Raw genomic sequence first — 16,847 nt, forward strand, 5'->3', positions numbered from 1 at the left:
GATCTTCCATCTCCAGCTCAGGCATGGCCAACAGGCATCTAATATCTGCCCATAAGTCACAGAATCAGAATTGTTCATGAGTTGTCCTGATATATGTCAGCAATGCTGTTGATTCATTGAAGAAAAAAAAAACTCATTAAATCTGTGCTCAATGATTTTAGAGCAAAGAACATACAGAGTGAGTATTACACACAAAATAAGATTAACACTGACAGGTATATACTAAGGTACAAAAACAAGTGTTTGACTTGGAAATTGAATTTTATTTACAAATGTTCTCTTTTAAACACAGATGCCATTCCACCCCTTTTAAAGCATTATTAACTAATAATTTCCAGAAAAACCATTTACACTGTCTTAATCTTTCTGCATAAAACAGTATTATGGGGTAAACAAATATGGGGTGGTCTAAGACATAAAAACAAAACAAAAGACAATTTATCCACCATGAATGCTCTAGTGACTGACAAAGAATCACCAATCACACCCCTTAATGTGCTACTCCAAGAAACGTGATAATTTGAGGAGGTAAATGCTTCACAATAAAGTCTTCTTACATAGTATGGTTTAATGGTGATTGTTTAGGATTGCTCTTGCAGGATACTATTTATGCTGATTTTTTAAAATAAGTCATCATTGTTACAAAGGGCATAGACTTTTCTATACAGATTTTTCTTTAACCTTTGGATATATGTAGATACTGATCTGGTCTCATCATTCAGGCCAATTAATAAAATAACAAATGCATGAATCCAACTTAAAATGAAACTTAAGACAAAACCACAATCAACATGTGACTATCCGACTTAACAAAATTAGAACTCTCCCAGAAATCAGAATATTGCTCCTCAATAGTTACTATGTATTTGAATTTTTCATAGCTGAGACAGTATACAGACAAAATACTTAACCAACGAGTTCAAGATAAAACAATCCAAATTACCTAATATTTTATATTTTAAAAATCCTTTAAATTTTATCTAGGAGGATAATCGTTCTCACATCATAACTAAGTTACAAGAACTTTGAAAAAAAATTCATCCCTGAGAAGTCAAAGAGAGAAATCTCTAAAAACACAGAAGTGACATTCCTGCACCCTTTTAACAATCTTTTCCATAGCATGAACTTTTATCAGCAGTCAGCAATCAAATGTATTCCAATCCTCGATAGTTATGGCCTCTGATGATCTGATCTTTTTACAATAAAACTGTTAAGTGCAACATTTTAAATAATCAGATAAATAGAGACTCTGGTTTTATTGTCAGGTTTACATTTTTGTCAAGTCCAAGGACAGCCAGCTAAGATATGTATACTTCAATAAAGACTGAAGTAATAACTTCTGCTGACAGCTCTTCTTCGGAGTCTCCATTTCCCCCACTGATCTTCACCCAAATAGTAAAAGTAATACAATTGCAATTGAGTTTACTATTATCAATGGCACTGCAAAGAAAAAAACAAATTTAATTATTAAATCAGGAAAAAACTAAGTCATAGTTACTAGCATCAGGAAGGTAGAAATACAGTATGTCATCAGAATCACATTGCAAATCCTTATCACATAGCAACATTCAAACATGCATTGGATCATAAAATCCAAAACTTATCTGAAAGAGGGCTTGTGTGACTGAGGTAAGGGTCACACTGGCACAACTAGATCAATACAAAGTAATCTGGGGATAGTGCTGGAGCAGCCCTGGGAACACAAGCAAACTGGACCCAGGCAGAAGTAGACCCACATGGTTGGCAGCGACATCTGACATTAGAAACACAGTGCAAAGAAGATTCTGTAGCTTCATCACTAAATGAAGAATGAGCTTATTTTTTTTTTTTTGTAAGGCATTCATACTTTATTCATATTAAATTATTGATGTGTACATTTTTAAACCTTTTGTCAGTGCTCCGTTGACTAGATACTGTTTGCAGAGAACTAAATTATTATAAGGACCATGGTTTCAGAGATCAAAAACTCAAGGTGATTACTTCACTTTGAGTAACTTTTAAAGATAACCACTCCCCAACCAAATAAATGGAACTGAGTACTATGTCTTCTTGGTGGTTTTGTCGCTAAGTCGTGTCTGACTCTTGCGACTCCATGGACTGTAGCCTGCCAGGCTCCTCCGTCCATGGGATTTTCCAGGCAAGAATATTGGAGTGGGTTGCCGTTTCCTTCTCCAAGAATGAACTTATTTATCATCCTACCCAAAGCTGTGATGAAAGCAGCTAACAGAGAGACAGAGGTAGAAATAGCAAGAGACCCTAATTTTAATAGTTTTAAAGAAAAGGTTTTGAACTCCTGAGTTGTTCAAAAATATTTTCTAGTAAAATAACAGACATGGGGCCTGTATTTTTCTCTTGAAAGTCTTAAAGGACCCTAGTTAATTTTCTACTTAGAAGCAAAAAGAATTTCTAAAAGGCAAGAACACTATTGTCTTTCAACCCCGAGAGGTGACATACAGGTAGCAAAGAAACATCACATCACTGAACATTCCATCTGCATCAGTTGACTTAAACAGAAAGAAAAGGCAAGTGAGGAAAGAAACCAGTAACTTTTTAAGCAGTAAAGCCAAGTCAAATAGAAAAAAGTTCCCACTACAAAAGTGACAGTTTTGCTTGGAAGTTTTGCTACTTAAACCACAAAATTAAAATGAAAGCGTATTCTACTAGTTTTGCTTCTTACCTCTCATCACGGTTCTTACAGATCGAATAAGGTTCATTAGCTGAGATTTAATTCCTGGCTCTTCTCCAAATCCTCCAATTCCCTGGTCTGTTCCCCAGCCAACTGCATAATATAAAGATGATTAGCTGTGTTAAAATTTATTATGCACTTGCCTTGCTCCCTCATTAGTCACCTTCTAAAACATAACTTGGAGTCTCTGTTAAAGACATAAAATATAGTCATATGATTTAAAAATTTTAGAGTGTATTTTTTACTTTTGATAAGCAGCACATTTAATTTCCCTTTTAATTTTATAAAATAAACTACAGCCTAGTAAATTATTCCATGGCACTGAATTCAGTAAAGATGACTGCTGTGACAACCTAACTCTTTTCTTTCTCCTTTTTTAAACAAAACATTTTTCAGGTCAGAACTGAAAACCAAAGCATATTGTCAAATTGAATAACAAATTGGTTCAACTCAGAATTCATAAAACCCACTGTAATTATTAGTATAAAGGTGTTGCATCTAAGTTTCACCATGTGTTCACCTGGTGAAATGTTAATACAAACCTGTTCACAGCTTGGATAGGCCTTCATAGCATGCCAACAGAGGTATATCTTTTTAACTTGACCATTCTTCTTCATTTCTCAATTTTGAAGTGAGGAATTTAGCCTACTATCTAACTCTAATCCCACTTATTTTCAGTAAATGGGTCTTTTATCTCCTTCTGTCATTTTGCTGATAATATAAATCATTACTTCTTTACCTTTATTTGTTCTTTTTTTTTTTAATTGCCTTACACATTCTTCTAGAGGCTCACACACCCTCATTTCTGCAATGTCCTTCTCTTGTCCTTATTTCAGGTCCACTTTTCATATCTCATATGACTAGGTAATTTTTTAATCTCCTATGACTACAGGGCTTAATTAATTCCTGACACGCTAACCCTTTAACCTGAAGATGGAGAAGAAGTTTTTATTTTATACATCAAAGAAGCAAGTATCAGGTAACAAGATTTCATATTGCTTAATCAACTTTTACTTGGTTGAAATAAAGGTTAAATAATGGTTGCTTTTTTGGTCACATCAACACTGAGATATGCTATGGTATAAAACTAATATAAAATTCAGGTTCACAATAGAGTAGGTATGTTTTGACTCCCGCTCACCCTTCGAGGCCTAGCTCACCTGTGCTCACAGCCTTCCTAGTCCACAGAGTGTTACTCGTTTCGAGCTCCCAGAGCTCAACCTCCATCACAGTGGTTAATATCACAGCCTCTACCATCTTTGGCCAGACTCTCAATAGATGCCTCTGCAATTTCATCTCAACCTCTTTCTCCCTTAAAGGGCCAGATCTTTCTAACTCACAATGTGTGATGATTTCCATCGTCTACTGACTGAAGTCAGAAGCTCCTTAAATTAACGTGCTAGCCCTGTATCAACCACAACCCTCCAAGTATTGCTATTCACACTCAATTCCCACTAACTGCTGTACATGTTAAAGGCAGCTTCTGAATCCAGGTCTGTCTGACTTTAAAGTCAAGGTCTTTCCTAATTCCCCTCTATGTCATAATAAACCTTGTCTTACCCAAACAGTAACTACTGATTGTAAGTCATATTATAAATTCCTAGAACTAAATTTAGTCTTTCTTTACCTTTCCCTTGTCCCCCACCCCAGAGCAAGTACTTAATATACATTTGTGGGATTAATTTATAGCAAACCGAGTTAACTTTGGATAAAGAAAGGTATGGTAAACCCTAGCATCGTAGATAAAACTTCCAAAGAACCATGTTTCTTTATTTTTAAGACACAAAACATAACACAAACCAATCATTTCAGTTGTAGCTTGGAGGAAGGGAGGAAGAAATCCTCCAATATTAAATGCACACATCTCTCCAAGTTAAAAACAATCTCAAACCTGCATTTTGCTTGCTTCCTACTTCTGGATCTCTGGCAAGTGAAAATATTTATGCTGTTTCTCCAACATTTACTTTTACTATATAACAAGTTCTACTATAATTTCTTTCTCCCACATATCTGGTCTCGCTTTCCCAGGTAGCTCAAAATCAGCATTCTCCACTAAATGGCAATTCTCTTTTTGTCATCTAAGTTCAAAGGTGTAGTACCAGCCTTTAACTACTTATAATGTGGTGAAAATTATTTCATAATAGTGTCTTGAAAAGACATAAAACACAAAATGGCCACCACCACAGGTGTATTATTTTCCAAACCAGTTTAGTCTTACTCATATAAACCTACTTAACAACTCTGCGTCATAAGAAAGCAGCCTGGTTTCAGTTAAACATAACAGTTACTGTAAGGAAGAATGTTTCCTTGACCCGCTTAGGGTCCTTGGTTATGTCTGAAAATTAAACTGACAAAGACATTGACAGGAGAAAAGCATACAAAGTTTATTAAGGTTTTACATGTACCTGGGAGTCTTCACGAGAAAATGAAGACCTGAAAACGTGAGCAGAACAGGAAACTTTTCTACCTTTTAGACAAGGGAATAAATTTGTGAAGAACTAACAAGAAAAGGGGTTTGGGCTATGGGTAATGTAATAAAGTAATACAGTCTGTCTGGTGTTCAGTTCCCTGCCTCTGGTGGTAAGAATGTCTCCTTCCTTCTGGTATGGGGAGGACACCTTTCACATGAGAAACTTATCTCCTGCTTTCAGGAAAGAAGGGGCATGGAGGGAGGAGGGTGGGATGACCGCTCTGCTTCTGGTGTTTTCTCTAACTCCTTCAGCTTACGATGTCCAACACCACAGTGACTTACTTGGGGGCAGCACGTCCTGAACCCGATCAATGGACACACACTTTTAACTGAGACTTCTCCCGAAATCCACTAATAATGACATTAGTGTATGTCCAACTCTTGGCGACCCCATGGACTGTAGCTCCTCTGTCCGTGGAATTTTCTAGGCAAGAATACTGGAGTGGGTTGCCATTTCCTACTCCAGGGGACTCTCCCAACCCAGGCATCCAACCCGCATCTTCTGTGTCTCCTGCACTGGCAAGTGAATCCTCTTCCCACTGAGCTTACAAGAGTAATAAGAAAGAAGTCCCCAGGCAAGAGAAGTTAATCCAAACAACAACAACAGACAGACGGAACAATAACTGACTTAGCAGAGAAAACGGAAGCCTACACCTCTGGGGAGCACACAACAAAAAACAGAGGCGAACCGTGCTGAGGATCCTGAAAACAAGAGAAACTTCACAATGCCAGTGAGGGTGCCACAGTTTTGGAAACACAGGAGGACTAACTGCAAGTCCCCACAGGAGCAGATAGCACCGCTCATCCCCTTCTCCCCTTCCCTAGACTGAACTGATGGGAACAGTGGCTCTCTCTTACCCTCTCAGGAGACAGGTTTACTCTCAGTGCAGACTGAAGCAGGGAAGCTCCAGACCTGGGGACATCTAGGGAAGGTGGACTGAATTAAGGTCTACACACCTAAGTGGCAGACTCCTGCCCGCTTTCCCTCCTGGTGTATCACGTTAAGTCTGGAACATAAGAATACTTGCATTCTGCAGACAGGAAGTTGTACAATTACTCTGGAAATTGACCAGCTGCCCGGGAAGACTTCAGTTAGTGACATACAGGGGGCTTTAATGAAACGGAAAATTCAACTGGGATGCCCACTGGTGAGTAAATCCCAACCATATACACAGAGCTTCCAAAGAGCCTCTCAGGGTTTACTCTTTAGAATGAACTGACAGTCAAGAGGGAATGATTCTGAACATGGTAGGATAGAGTAAAGCCAGAAAAGAAGGCTCTGAGGAAGAGAATGCAAGAAGTTCATTTTTTAAGGAAATGAACATCCTTAGAGAAAAACTATTGTAGCTACAAAACTCAGAGAACAAGATGCCATGAAAAAGGGAACGTAAAAAAGGAGCACTTGTTCTTGCTCTATCAGCATAAAAAGTTCAAAAGAGGCTGACACACTAAGACACCTACAAGACAAGAAAAAAGTTAAAAAAGGAGTATCAACATGTCACAATAACTGGAGTTCCAGAAAGCAAAGGAAAAACAGGAAAAAATTATCTAATGAGGTGGCCAAAAGCACATGGAAAGATATTCAACATCACTAATTATCAGAGAAAATGAAGTCAAAACTACAAAAAGGGATTAACTGACACCGGTCAGAATGGCCATCATCAAAAAATCTACAAACAATAAATGCTGGAGAGGGTGTGAAGAAAAGGGGACCCTCTTACACTATTGGTGGGAATGTAAACCGATAGAGTCACTAGGCCACTATGGAGAACAGTATGGGGGTTTCTTAAAAACTAAAAATAGAATTACCATATGATCCAGCAATCCCACTTTTAGGCATATACCCAGAGAAAAACATAATTCAAAAAGATACATGCACCCCAATGTTCAATAGCCAGGACATGGAAGCAACATAAATGTCCATCAAGAGAGGAATGGATAAAGATGACACGGTGAATATATATAATGGAATACTATTCAGCCATAAAAAAGAACAAAATAATGCCATTTGCAGCAACAAGGATGGACCTAGAGACTGTTTGTTATACTGAGTGAAGTCAGAAAGACATATCATTAAGATATCACTTATATGTGGAGTCAAAAAAAGGGGGGAGGATACAAATGAACTTATTTACAAAACAGAAATACAGTCATGGATGTACAAAATAAATTTATCATTACCAAGGGATGGGGGAGGGATAATCTGGGAAATATTAGGATTAACATATACACACTACTATATTAAAAAAAAAAAGATAATAAGAACCTGCTGTATAGCACAGGGAACTCTACTCAACACTCTGTAATGGCCTATATGGGAAAGGAATCTAAAAAAAAGAAAGGATATAACTGATTCACTTTGCTGTACCCCCGAAACTAACACAGACGCTGTAAATCAACTACACTCCAGTGAAAGTTTTTAAAAGACTTATCAAACACATATTAAGAGATGATATCCCAGAACTGAGGGACATGAGCCTTTAGGACAAATGGGCCCAATCAGGGTACAGCCCAATGAATGAAAAGGAGACCCACAGACTGCCACATTATTGTAAAATTTCAGACCTCTAAAGATAAAAGGGCTTCCCAGGTAATGCTAGTGGTAAAGAACCCTCCTGCCAATGCAGGAGATGTAAGAGACGGGGGTTCGCCTCCCGGGTTGGGAAGATCCCCTGGAGGAGGGCACAGCAACCCACTCCAGTATTCTTGCCTGGAGAATCCCATGAACAGAGGAGCCTGGTGGGCTACAGAACATAGGGTCGCAAAGAGTCAGACATGACTGAAGTGACTGTGCATGCAAAGATAAGAGAATACCCTAAAGGGTTTCTACCTACTAAGAGTCAGGAATCAGAATGGCATTAGACTTAACATCAATACAGGAAATGAGAAAATTAAATGGAATAATGTCCTCAAAACTAGAAAAAAGTGGTTCCAATCTAGAATTCTACACCGAACCACAAATCAACTAGAAGAATAAAATTATGATTTTTTTTTTTTTTTTACTGTTCAGCTGTAACATGCATGGTCATATTAAATATGGAATACTGCTATTACCAATAATTGGCTGGAGACGTGAGAGATGGAGAAGGGAAGTACGTGTATTTGTGCTTACATAAGAATGAGTGTGCCACTGATGGTACAACTGTGCTAAGCCCTTCCACAATAGTAGGTCAATGACTTAAAACTTGAAAGAGTTGAAAATAATTGCTTTAGAAGAATAGAGGAGGTTGAGAGATGGAGCAGGAGGCTTCCATTTTTCTTTATAGGTTGAAGGGCTTTTTTGACCTTAAAAACCACACACATACATTGCTTTGATAAAAAAGAAAAAATGACATTTAAAAAGAAAACCTGTAAAGCTACTCCTCTATTGGAGAAATCCCTCTGGAATTCAGAGCATGAACAAACTGCGGGCAGGGACAGGTTCCAGAAGTGGAGGGGCTTCAACCACAAGTCACTCTGAATATTTAAATTGCTTTACAACTGCCTTTAGACGGTTGCTGGTTTCATTTCCTTTACCTGCTTTTTAGAAATTTATCATTGCTAAAACTATCAATCCTTTCCATTCAGGGCCACAGTCTCTTAGATGGTAAAAAAGAACTTTTTAAAGTACTTTGTGGATCGTGCACATAATGAGGAGTGATCCCAGAAAAAAATGTATCTTCCAACTGCTTGCTCGTCAACAAAACAGGATAAAACTCTACAATGTAGAAAATACCATGATTTAAGCATCAGCACTTAAGTAATTTTTTAAAAATAGTAAATTATCAGCTAATGTTAGCTTCTCTATTCTTATGAATAGAATGGTATTCTAGTCTAGAATGAAAAAGAAAACAGAATTTTGGGGGAGAGTGAGGAAGACATTTGTCTCGATATTCCACAGACAAATACAAAGTTGACCAGCGAAAGAGCATCTGCCAGGGATTACCTTTTACTGTAACAAATAGTTTTCTCTCCAACTGCTACTTAAGAGTGTCAGTTGTTTTTCTAAGGAACCTGGCCAAAGCTTTAAAGAGTTTTGCTTTTTTTTTTAAGGATAAAGACTGAACCCTGCAGCTTTCTTGTCCATAGCTGGAGGGCCCAGCAGAAAACAAATGATAAGACCAGCCAGCAGCTGTTGCTGCCAATCTCAGGAATGAACTTAAATAGAAAAAGTTACTAATTGTAAACACCACATAATGTTCTTCCCCTGCCCAGACTTCAAAAAATCACACACAAAAGGGCAATCCATCCAGGTTCAGTCAACAATCCTCAGCTAGATACATTTTGAAGAAAATGTATTAACTACAGTTTTGAAGACACTGGCAAACATCAGCTTCTTTGAGATCAGTTTCCATTTCTATGAAGAAAAATGAATGTGCTTTATTTTGTGTCACCAAGTTTGCAGCACTATCATAAATGTAAAAGTACCTAATAAACCACACAAAGAACTCTACTAATATAAGTTTGAAAAAATTGCCTTGATCAAAAAGAGCACTGCTAAAGTGAAAGACCTAGTATACTTAGACTAATCTCGCTTGGTTCAATATAATTCCCAATTCAACACAATAATTTCCATTTAATCCTTGACAAAATTAAACAAATGCTTTTCAGTAATATATAAATAGAAACATATATCGATAGAGTTTCTTCAATGATTTATAAACTGCCATGCTCATCTATGTCTATCATATGGAAGGCCTATGGAATACCTTGTTCATTTCTCTGTGGTGGTGGATTAGTTGCTGAGCCATGTCTGACTCTTGAGACCCCATACATTGTAGCCTCACAGACTGCTCTGTCCATGGGATTACCCAGGCAAGAATACTGGAGTGGGTTGCCATTTCCTTCTCCAGGGGGATTTTCTGACCCAGGGATTGAACCCGTGTCTCCTGTACTACAGGCAGATTCTTTACCGCTAAGCCACCAGAGAAGCCCTCATTTCTCTGTACATTGATGCAAATCTGACTTACTAGTTTTTTGTTTTTGTTTTTTAATATTTGCTTATTCAGCTGCATTGGGTCTGGGTTGCAGCACATGGGATCTTTAGACCAGGGACTGAACCCAGGCCCCCTGCATTGGGAGCATGGCATCTTAGCCACTGGACCACCATGGGAGTCTCCTGATTTACTGTTTAAGATCTACCTCCTTTAGGAACTTCTCTATTATTTAGGCTCACACAACCCTCACTGGGGGGTTTTCATAGATGTTCTTTATCAAACTGAGAAACTTCTTTCCTATTCCTAGTTTCTTGAATGTTTTATCATGAAAGGGTATGGAGTTTTGTCACATTTTTTTCTGCATCTATTATAATCATGTGATTTTAATTTTACTAATATGATGAATTAAACTGATTTTAAAAGGTTAAATCAACTCTGCACTCCTGGGGTAAATCCCACCTGGTTTAGTTTGCCAGTGTTCTGCAGAGAATTTTTGTGTTTCTATTCATCAGAGATACTGGTCTGGGATTTCTTTTCTTGTGCTGTGACTGGTTTTCACACCAGGTTAATACTGGTCTCAAGGCATGAGTTGGGATGTCCTTTCTCCTCTCTATTTAGGTATTTTCTTTAAATGTTTGGCAGAATCCAGCATTGAAGCCTGGGTTTTCCTTTGTTCAAAGTTTTTAAACTACTAACTCAATCTCTTTACGTGTTATAGGTCTAATCAGTCAGTTCAATAGTTTGTGGTCTTTCTAGAAATTTGTCCATTTCATCTAAATCATCTAATTTGTTGGCATACAGTTGTTCACACCATTCCCTTAAAATCCTTTTCATTCTCTAAGGTAGTGATGTCTCCTTTCATCACTGACTTTAGTAATCTGAGGTCTTCTTTTTTCTCAGTCGAAGTAAATGTTTGCCAATTTTGTTGATCTTCTGAGAGAACTAGCTTTAGTTTTGTTAATTCTCTTTATTGTTTTTCTGCTCTGTATTTCATTAATTTTCACTGTAATCTTTATTATTTCCTTCCCGCCCCCCCCAGTGGGGGAGGGGGGAGAACTGGATGTGGCTCAAAAGGAAGAGAGTCTCACTGCTCTTACTGAGCTTTAGCAGATTTTCTTGGCAGAAAAAAAAGTTTCTCTGTATGTTGTATACTCTTATGACAATTCCCGGTGACTCTGAATGTTTGTTTTTTAAATAATATTCACTAGTTATAGTGGTTTCATAGAAAAGAGGTTCCAGTGGAGGTTCTCATACCAACATTTTGGAAGTGCTCTCCATTAATAATTGTATTTCCAAATAATCTGGTTAAAAATGGGCAGAGGACTTGAATAGATATTTTTCCAAAGACATAAAAATGGCCAACAAGTACATGAAAATGTACTCAACATCACTATTCATCAGAGAAATGCAAGTCAAAGCCACAATGAAATATCACCTCACACTTGTTAGAACGGCTATTACCAAAAAAACCGAGAGACAATAAATGCTGGCAAGGATGTAGAAAAAAGGGAACCTTTGTGCACTGTCCACAGGAATGTAAATTTGTACAGCTGATACAGAAAATAGGATGAAGGTTCCTCAAAAAATTTAAAACAGAAACACATTTAGTAGTCCCATTTCTGGGTATTTATCCAAAAGAGATGAAATCATTATCTTGAAGAGATATTTGCACTCCTATGTTCATTGCAGCACTATTCACAATTGCCAAGACATGAAAACAATCTGTGTCCACTGACAAATGAATGAATAAAGAAAATGTAGTGTACAGTTACAATGAAATATTATTCAGCCACAAATAAGGAAAACTTGACATGTGTGACAACAAAGATGGACCCTGAAGACACTGTGCTAACTGAAATAACTCAGAGGAAGACTACTATTGTACTATCTCACTTATATGTGGAATCTAAAACCATTCAACTCAAAGAGACAGTAGTATGGTGGTTGCCAGGAGCAAAGTGGTGGGGGAAATCAGGAGATTGGTCAAAAGGTACTCTCAGTTATTAGATGAGCAAATTTTGGGGATTATTGTACAGCATGGCGACCATAGTTAACAACACTGCACTGTTTACTTGAAAGCTGCTCTGAAAGTAAATCTTAAATGTTCTCACCGAAACAATATCTACAACAAAATGATAATTATGTAAGGTGAAGGATGTGTTAACCAACCTTACTGTGGTAAGCATTCTGCAATATATATGTGTACCAAATCATCACAAATATGTCTTACACTTACACAATGTTATATGTCAATTAAATCTCAAAGCCAGGGAAAAAAGAATGATGTATTACATTTATAAACGACTAATTCCCACTTAATAACCTCAATTCTGTCTCCTGGCCTGCAAAAGCCTGCTATATATTTTTAATATGGCCCTTTCAGAAAAAAAAATTGTTTTCTTCCAACTTTATTTTTACCTTTCCCACTTAGATCTACAATGTTCTTGCAATTGACTTTCGTGTTTAACATGAAGCAGAGGGTCAAGATTCATTTACTTCTTTTTGAATATCCAGTTAACCCAGAATCATTTATTGAAGGACCTTCCTATCACATTCTGCTGTTACCTTTATTAAGTTAAGTGTCCATATAAATATGTGTCTATATTTGGATTCTCCACTCTGCTCCATTGTTCTATTGTCCAACAAACTTTTATTAAATTTCCTTCTCCTTAATTAGCCAGAATCAGCTTCTGCTGCTTGCAACCAAGAACCCTGACAGGAATAAATAATTTCAGGACTCAATCCTTGAACCTCTCTGAGAAATAGCCTTCATTCCAACGATTTGAAATTACCAGCCAACAGTAAAAATCCCCATGTGTAAATCCTCCCCAAACCTCCCTTTTGGGCACCAGAACTGTATACACAAATGCCTACATGACATCTCCACTTAGAAGTCTGAAAGGTAACCAAAAATACACTAATTCCCATTCCTTTTCTAGGACTTAGCTTTAAATGCTATTTCCTTAGGAACTAACACTGTTCTGATTCAACCAGGAGGTCATATTCCCATGGTTCTTACCTAGTTCTCTTCCTTCAAAGCCTTTATCCTAGACTCAACTATCTGTATAATTATTTATCTGTTTTACCTCTCTGAGAACAAAGACACTGTGTCATGCTTGCTGCTACATCTTTCCACCCTGCTCACAGTGATTGGCCTATTTGTTGTAAGGAATGGAGAAAAACTTCCTGCCACCAAATCTAGGAACCTCCTGCTTCTCCAGCTAACTTTTCCTCCTTTTTCAATAAAGAAAGTATCCCACCTCCCAGTTATGCCATCTCCTCCATGTGTACCTTGGGTCCCATCTCCACCCACCTTCTCAGAATCCTTGAGCTATCAATTACCTCATTTCTCTCTTGTATCTTTTATTTTTCTCTCATTACTATTTCCTTTCTGTTAGCAATTCTTTTTTCTAATCTTTAATTATGCAAGTTTTAAAACATATTTATCACTCAGATTTAACAACTGCTGATTTTTTAAACATTTTATTTTATATTGGAGTATAGTTGATTGACAGTGTTGTGTAGTAATTGTTGACTTGGGGGACTTGCCCCAAGTGGTTAAGAATCCGTCTGCCAATGCAGGAGACACAGGCTCAATCCCTGATTTGGAAAGCAGCCAGATGCCATGGAGCAAGTAAGCCCGGGCACCACAACTACCGCACCTGTGCTCTTAAGGCTGGGAGCCATAACTATTGAAGCCCATACCTCTAGAACCCGAGCTTTGCAACAGAAGCCACTGCACTGAGAAGCCTGCACACCACAACTAGAGAGAGCCCGAGCAACAACCAAGACCGAGCATAGCCAAAATTAAATAGATAAATAATTTTTTAAATTATTGATTTTTTTTTTTTTTTTGCCTTATGTGCTTCATCTTTTTCTCTGCTTGATTTCTTTAAAACTAAATTACTGGTACTATAATATTTCACTCCTAAATATTTCAGTATGCATCTTTATCACACTAACAAGATGTACAGTGATTCTTAATATCATCCAGTATCTAGTCCATACTAGAATCTTCAAAATGCCCCCAAAATGATTTTTTACAGTTGATGTGTTAAGTAGAAGTCAACCAAGGTCCACATGCTGCATATGAATATCTCCTTACATCTCCTCTGTCTTTTTTGTATTTGTATATTTGCTTCAGTGTTCACTTTCTCCCCACATTTTTCATGGCACTGACTTAACAAAAGAACCTGACTAGTTCTCACTGTTGCTGCTGACACCTAAAAATAAAACCACCACAAAACATATCCCCCGTATTCCCTTCCAGCTACCATTTCTTCATTTCCAACTTAGTTTAAAGCAGGGATGAAAACAGTACCTGTCTCACAGGTTTCTTGTAAGGGTTACAGAAGTTAGCATGTGTAAAGCACTGGATACAGATCCTGGCACACGGCAGTGTTAAGCATTAGGTATCATTACTGCTATTATACCCATTCAACGTGTATTATAGTCACAATATCTACTTGCCCTATTTGAAATGGTGCTTTCCACATCCACTCTTCTACACTTCTGATCTGTTCTCCATAAAGTAACCAGAAAGATCTTGCAAATAACACAGATCTGGTCACATCACTGCCCTGCTTAGGGCCCTGCTTTCCAATTTTCACACCATCTTTTTCCTCCTCACTTCCTGACCCTTCACCTAATGTTTACTGATACAGTTCACGTTTCCGGTTAGATATATTTCCTCCAAGATTTCAAAGACTCACAAGTTAGTATGTCCCGACACATCTCTTTTGTAACAGTCTGCATACTTGTTATTGGTACTTCTTCAGTTTTTACTTAGAGTAATTTCCATTAGAAGGGTAAGATAACTGTTGTAACCTCAGCTCCTATTACATGGGCCTGGCACATATTTGTGCTCAATAAATCTCTCCTAAAGGAATAAATGAAACGAATCAATCTTGCTCATGGGTTTGAGTTTCAGTGATCTACACTGACATGTTCCGCATGCTGTGAGAAATGATGTACCATCATGCAGTATCCTGCCATAACTGTGCCTCAGACAGAAAAAAAGCAGCCTGCCCAAGTGGCATGGAGCTCGCTGGATTGCGAGATCCCGATAGGCATAACTTCTGTCTTCCCTGTACGCTCAGATTCTAGGCTGGCGCATCACAGGCACCCGGTAAACTGTGCTGCATAAACTTTTCTTGGAATGCGTGTGGCTGGATGTTGTGATAATCCCAACAGGCTTCCTTTCCTCTTATCTCCAAAGTCCAGGAACCCCTATGACTCTCCATCAGTTCCTTCTTCGAACTACCCACGCTCCAAAATGAGCCACGCCCCTCCCTCTTTCACTGAAAACCCACACCTCAGATTTTTGACAATTAAAAGCAGCCCTGGAAACGTGTACTAAATTCCTAACCTAAACTAGTCGCGGGCAAGGGCGTTGCCGGCTCTACTCCCCATCTCCGCTTCCCGACCCCTCAGGGCTGGCACCCAGCGAGCGTCTGTGGAACAATCTTCACTCCCCTGTGAGACGAGAGTGGCTCGGCTTCCCCACCCAAGGAAAGGCCCCCAAAGAGGCGAGCCCTCGGCCGCCCGTCCGTCTCTGCCCGGTGGTCCGCGACCCCCGAGCTCCGCCGCCGCCCCCTCAGTCCGGCCCGCCGGCCCCACTCACTGTTCTTGAGGAAGCGCTCCTCGTGAAGCACGGCGATGGCATTAACGCAGAGAAGGGCCGCCTGCAGCAGCGAGTACAACGTAAAGGCCATGGCCACGCACCCGGAGGCCCAACTGACTCCTCTCCCTAGGCGGCAGGGGACGTGGCGCCGCCACGTCCGGCGCTTCCTACGGCAGCCGGCGAGGCCCAAAACGCGCCCTCAGACGCTCCGCCCCCCCCAACGCGCCCTGAGAAGCTCCGCCCCGTCTGGCTAAGACCCGCCCTACGCTCACCTCTGCACGGCATGTCTGCTGAGCTGTGTAGACCCGCGCTATCCAATGCGGCAACTTGGAAGTAACTACCGAACTTTTGAATTGTGCCTGGCCGTAACGGAGGTGTTGTAAAATACACAGAACGAAAACAGAACGTAAAATCTCCCAATAGTTTAAAAATATTGATTACATGTTGAAATGTGTTGATTATACTAGGTAAATAAAATGCAAACATTCATTTTTATGGTTTATTTCTATTTTTTTTTAAATGTGGCAATGAGGTTATTGATAATGATATGGGGGCTTGTCCAATACTTCCTTGGACAGCGCTGTACTAGATGCTCCCAAGGGCTGTATGAGATGTTAATAGGTAATTCCTATTTTACAGATGAAAAAGTCAAATAAAAGTTTTTATAAAAATTTAACTGAAATAATATGGGTTGAGTTGCACCCCACAGGCCTCCAAGGCCTGTGCTTGCCCGAGTTCAAGACCAAAGGAAAACGCAGGAGTCCGCAACAGAAATAATGATTTAATGGATGAGGGGGCAGGAGCAGGAATCTTATTGTCAGAAGCAAGGCCCTGGAGTGACACCCCAAGGTGGGCAAGATATGGCAGCAATCTTCATTCCTGGGGAATGGTGGGGTTGGTGGGTGGGGATGGGGGGATTACCAGTTGCAGAGCAATCGGCTGTCACCTTGGCTGATTGGTTACCAGGCTTACCAGGGAAACCAGCAGAGGGGCATGTCCTTCACTGTCCCTTCAACAAGAACAGTCACTGGCTGGGGTTGGGGTAAGTGTGTGGTTGGGTCAGTTGTGAGTGTAGGGCGTGGGTGAAGCAGGTCCTGGTGGAGCAGAGGGTTACAGAGAGATAGAGAATAGCCATCTTGGGTGGTCTGACCT

The 16,847-nt window shown here is 39.2% G+C and overlaps 1 protein-coding gene across 1 annotated transcript; it reads right to left on the reverse strand.

Moving 5' to 3' along the window:
* Positions 1 to 242: 242 nt before the first annotated feature.
* On the reverse strand, positions 243 to 15,882 carry IER3IP1 (immediate early response 3 interacting protein 1). Its single transcript, XM_061130945.1, has 3 exons — positions 15,696 to 15,882; positions 2,678 to 2,779; positions 243 to 1,440 (listed from the first exon to the last, which is right to left on the reverse strand). The coding sequence occupies exons 1-3, from the start codon at positions 15,784 to 15,786 to the stop codon at positions 1,385 to 1,387; spliced, it is 249 nt and encodes an 82-aa protein (XP_060986928.1). The 5' UTR covers positions 15,787 to 15,882; the 3' UTR covers positions 243 to 1,384.
* Between the last annotated feature and the right edge of the window lie 965 nt (positions 15,883 to 16,847).

This window comes from Dama dama, chromosome 27 (genome assembly GCF_033118175.1).
Source record: "Dama dama isolate Ldn47 chromosome 27, ASM3311817v1, whole genome shotgun sequence".
NCBI lineage: Eukaryota > Metazoa > Chordata > Mammalia > Artiodactyla > Cervidae > Dama > Dama dama.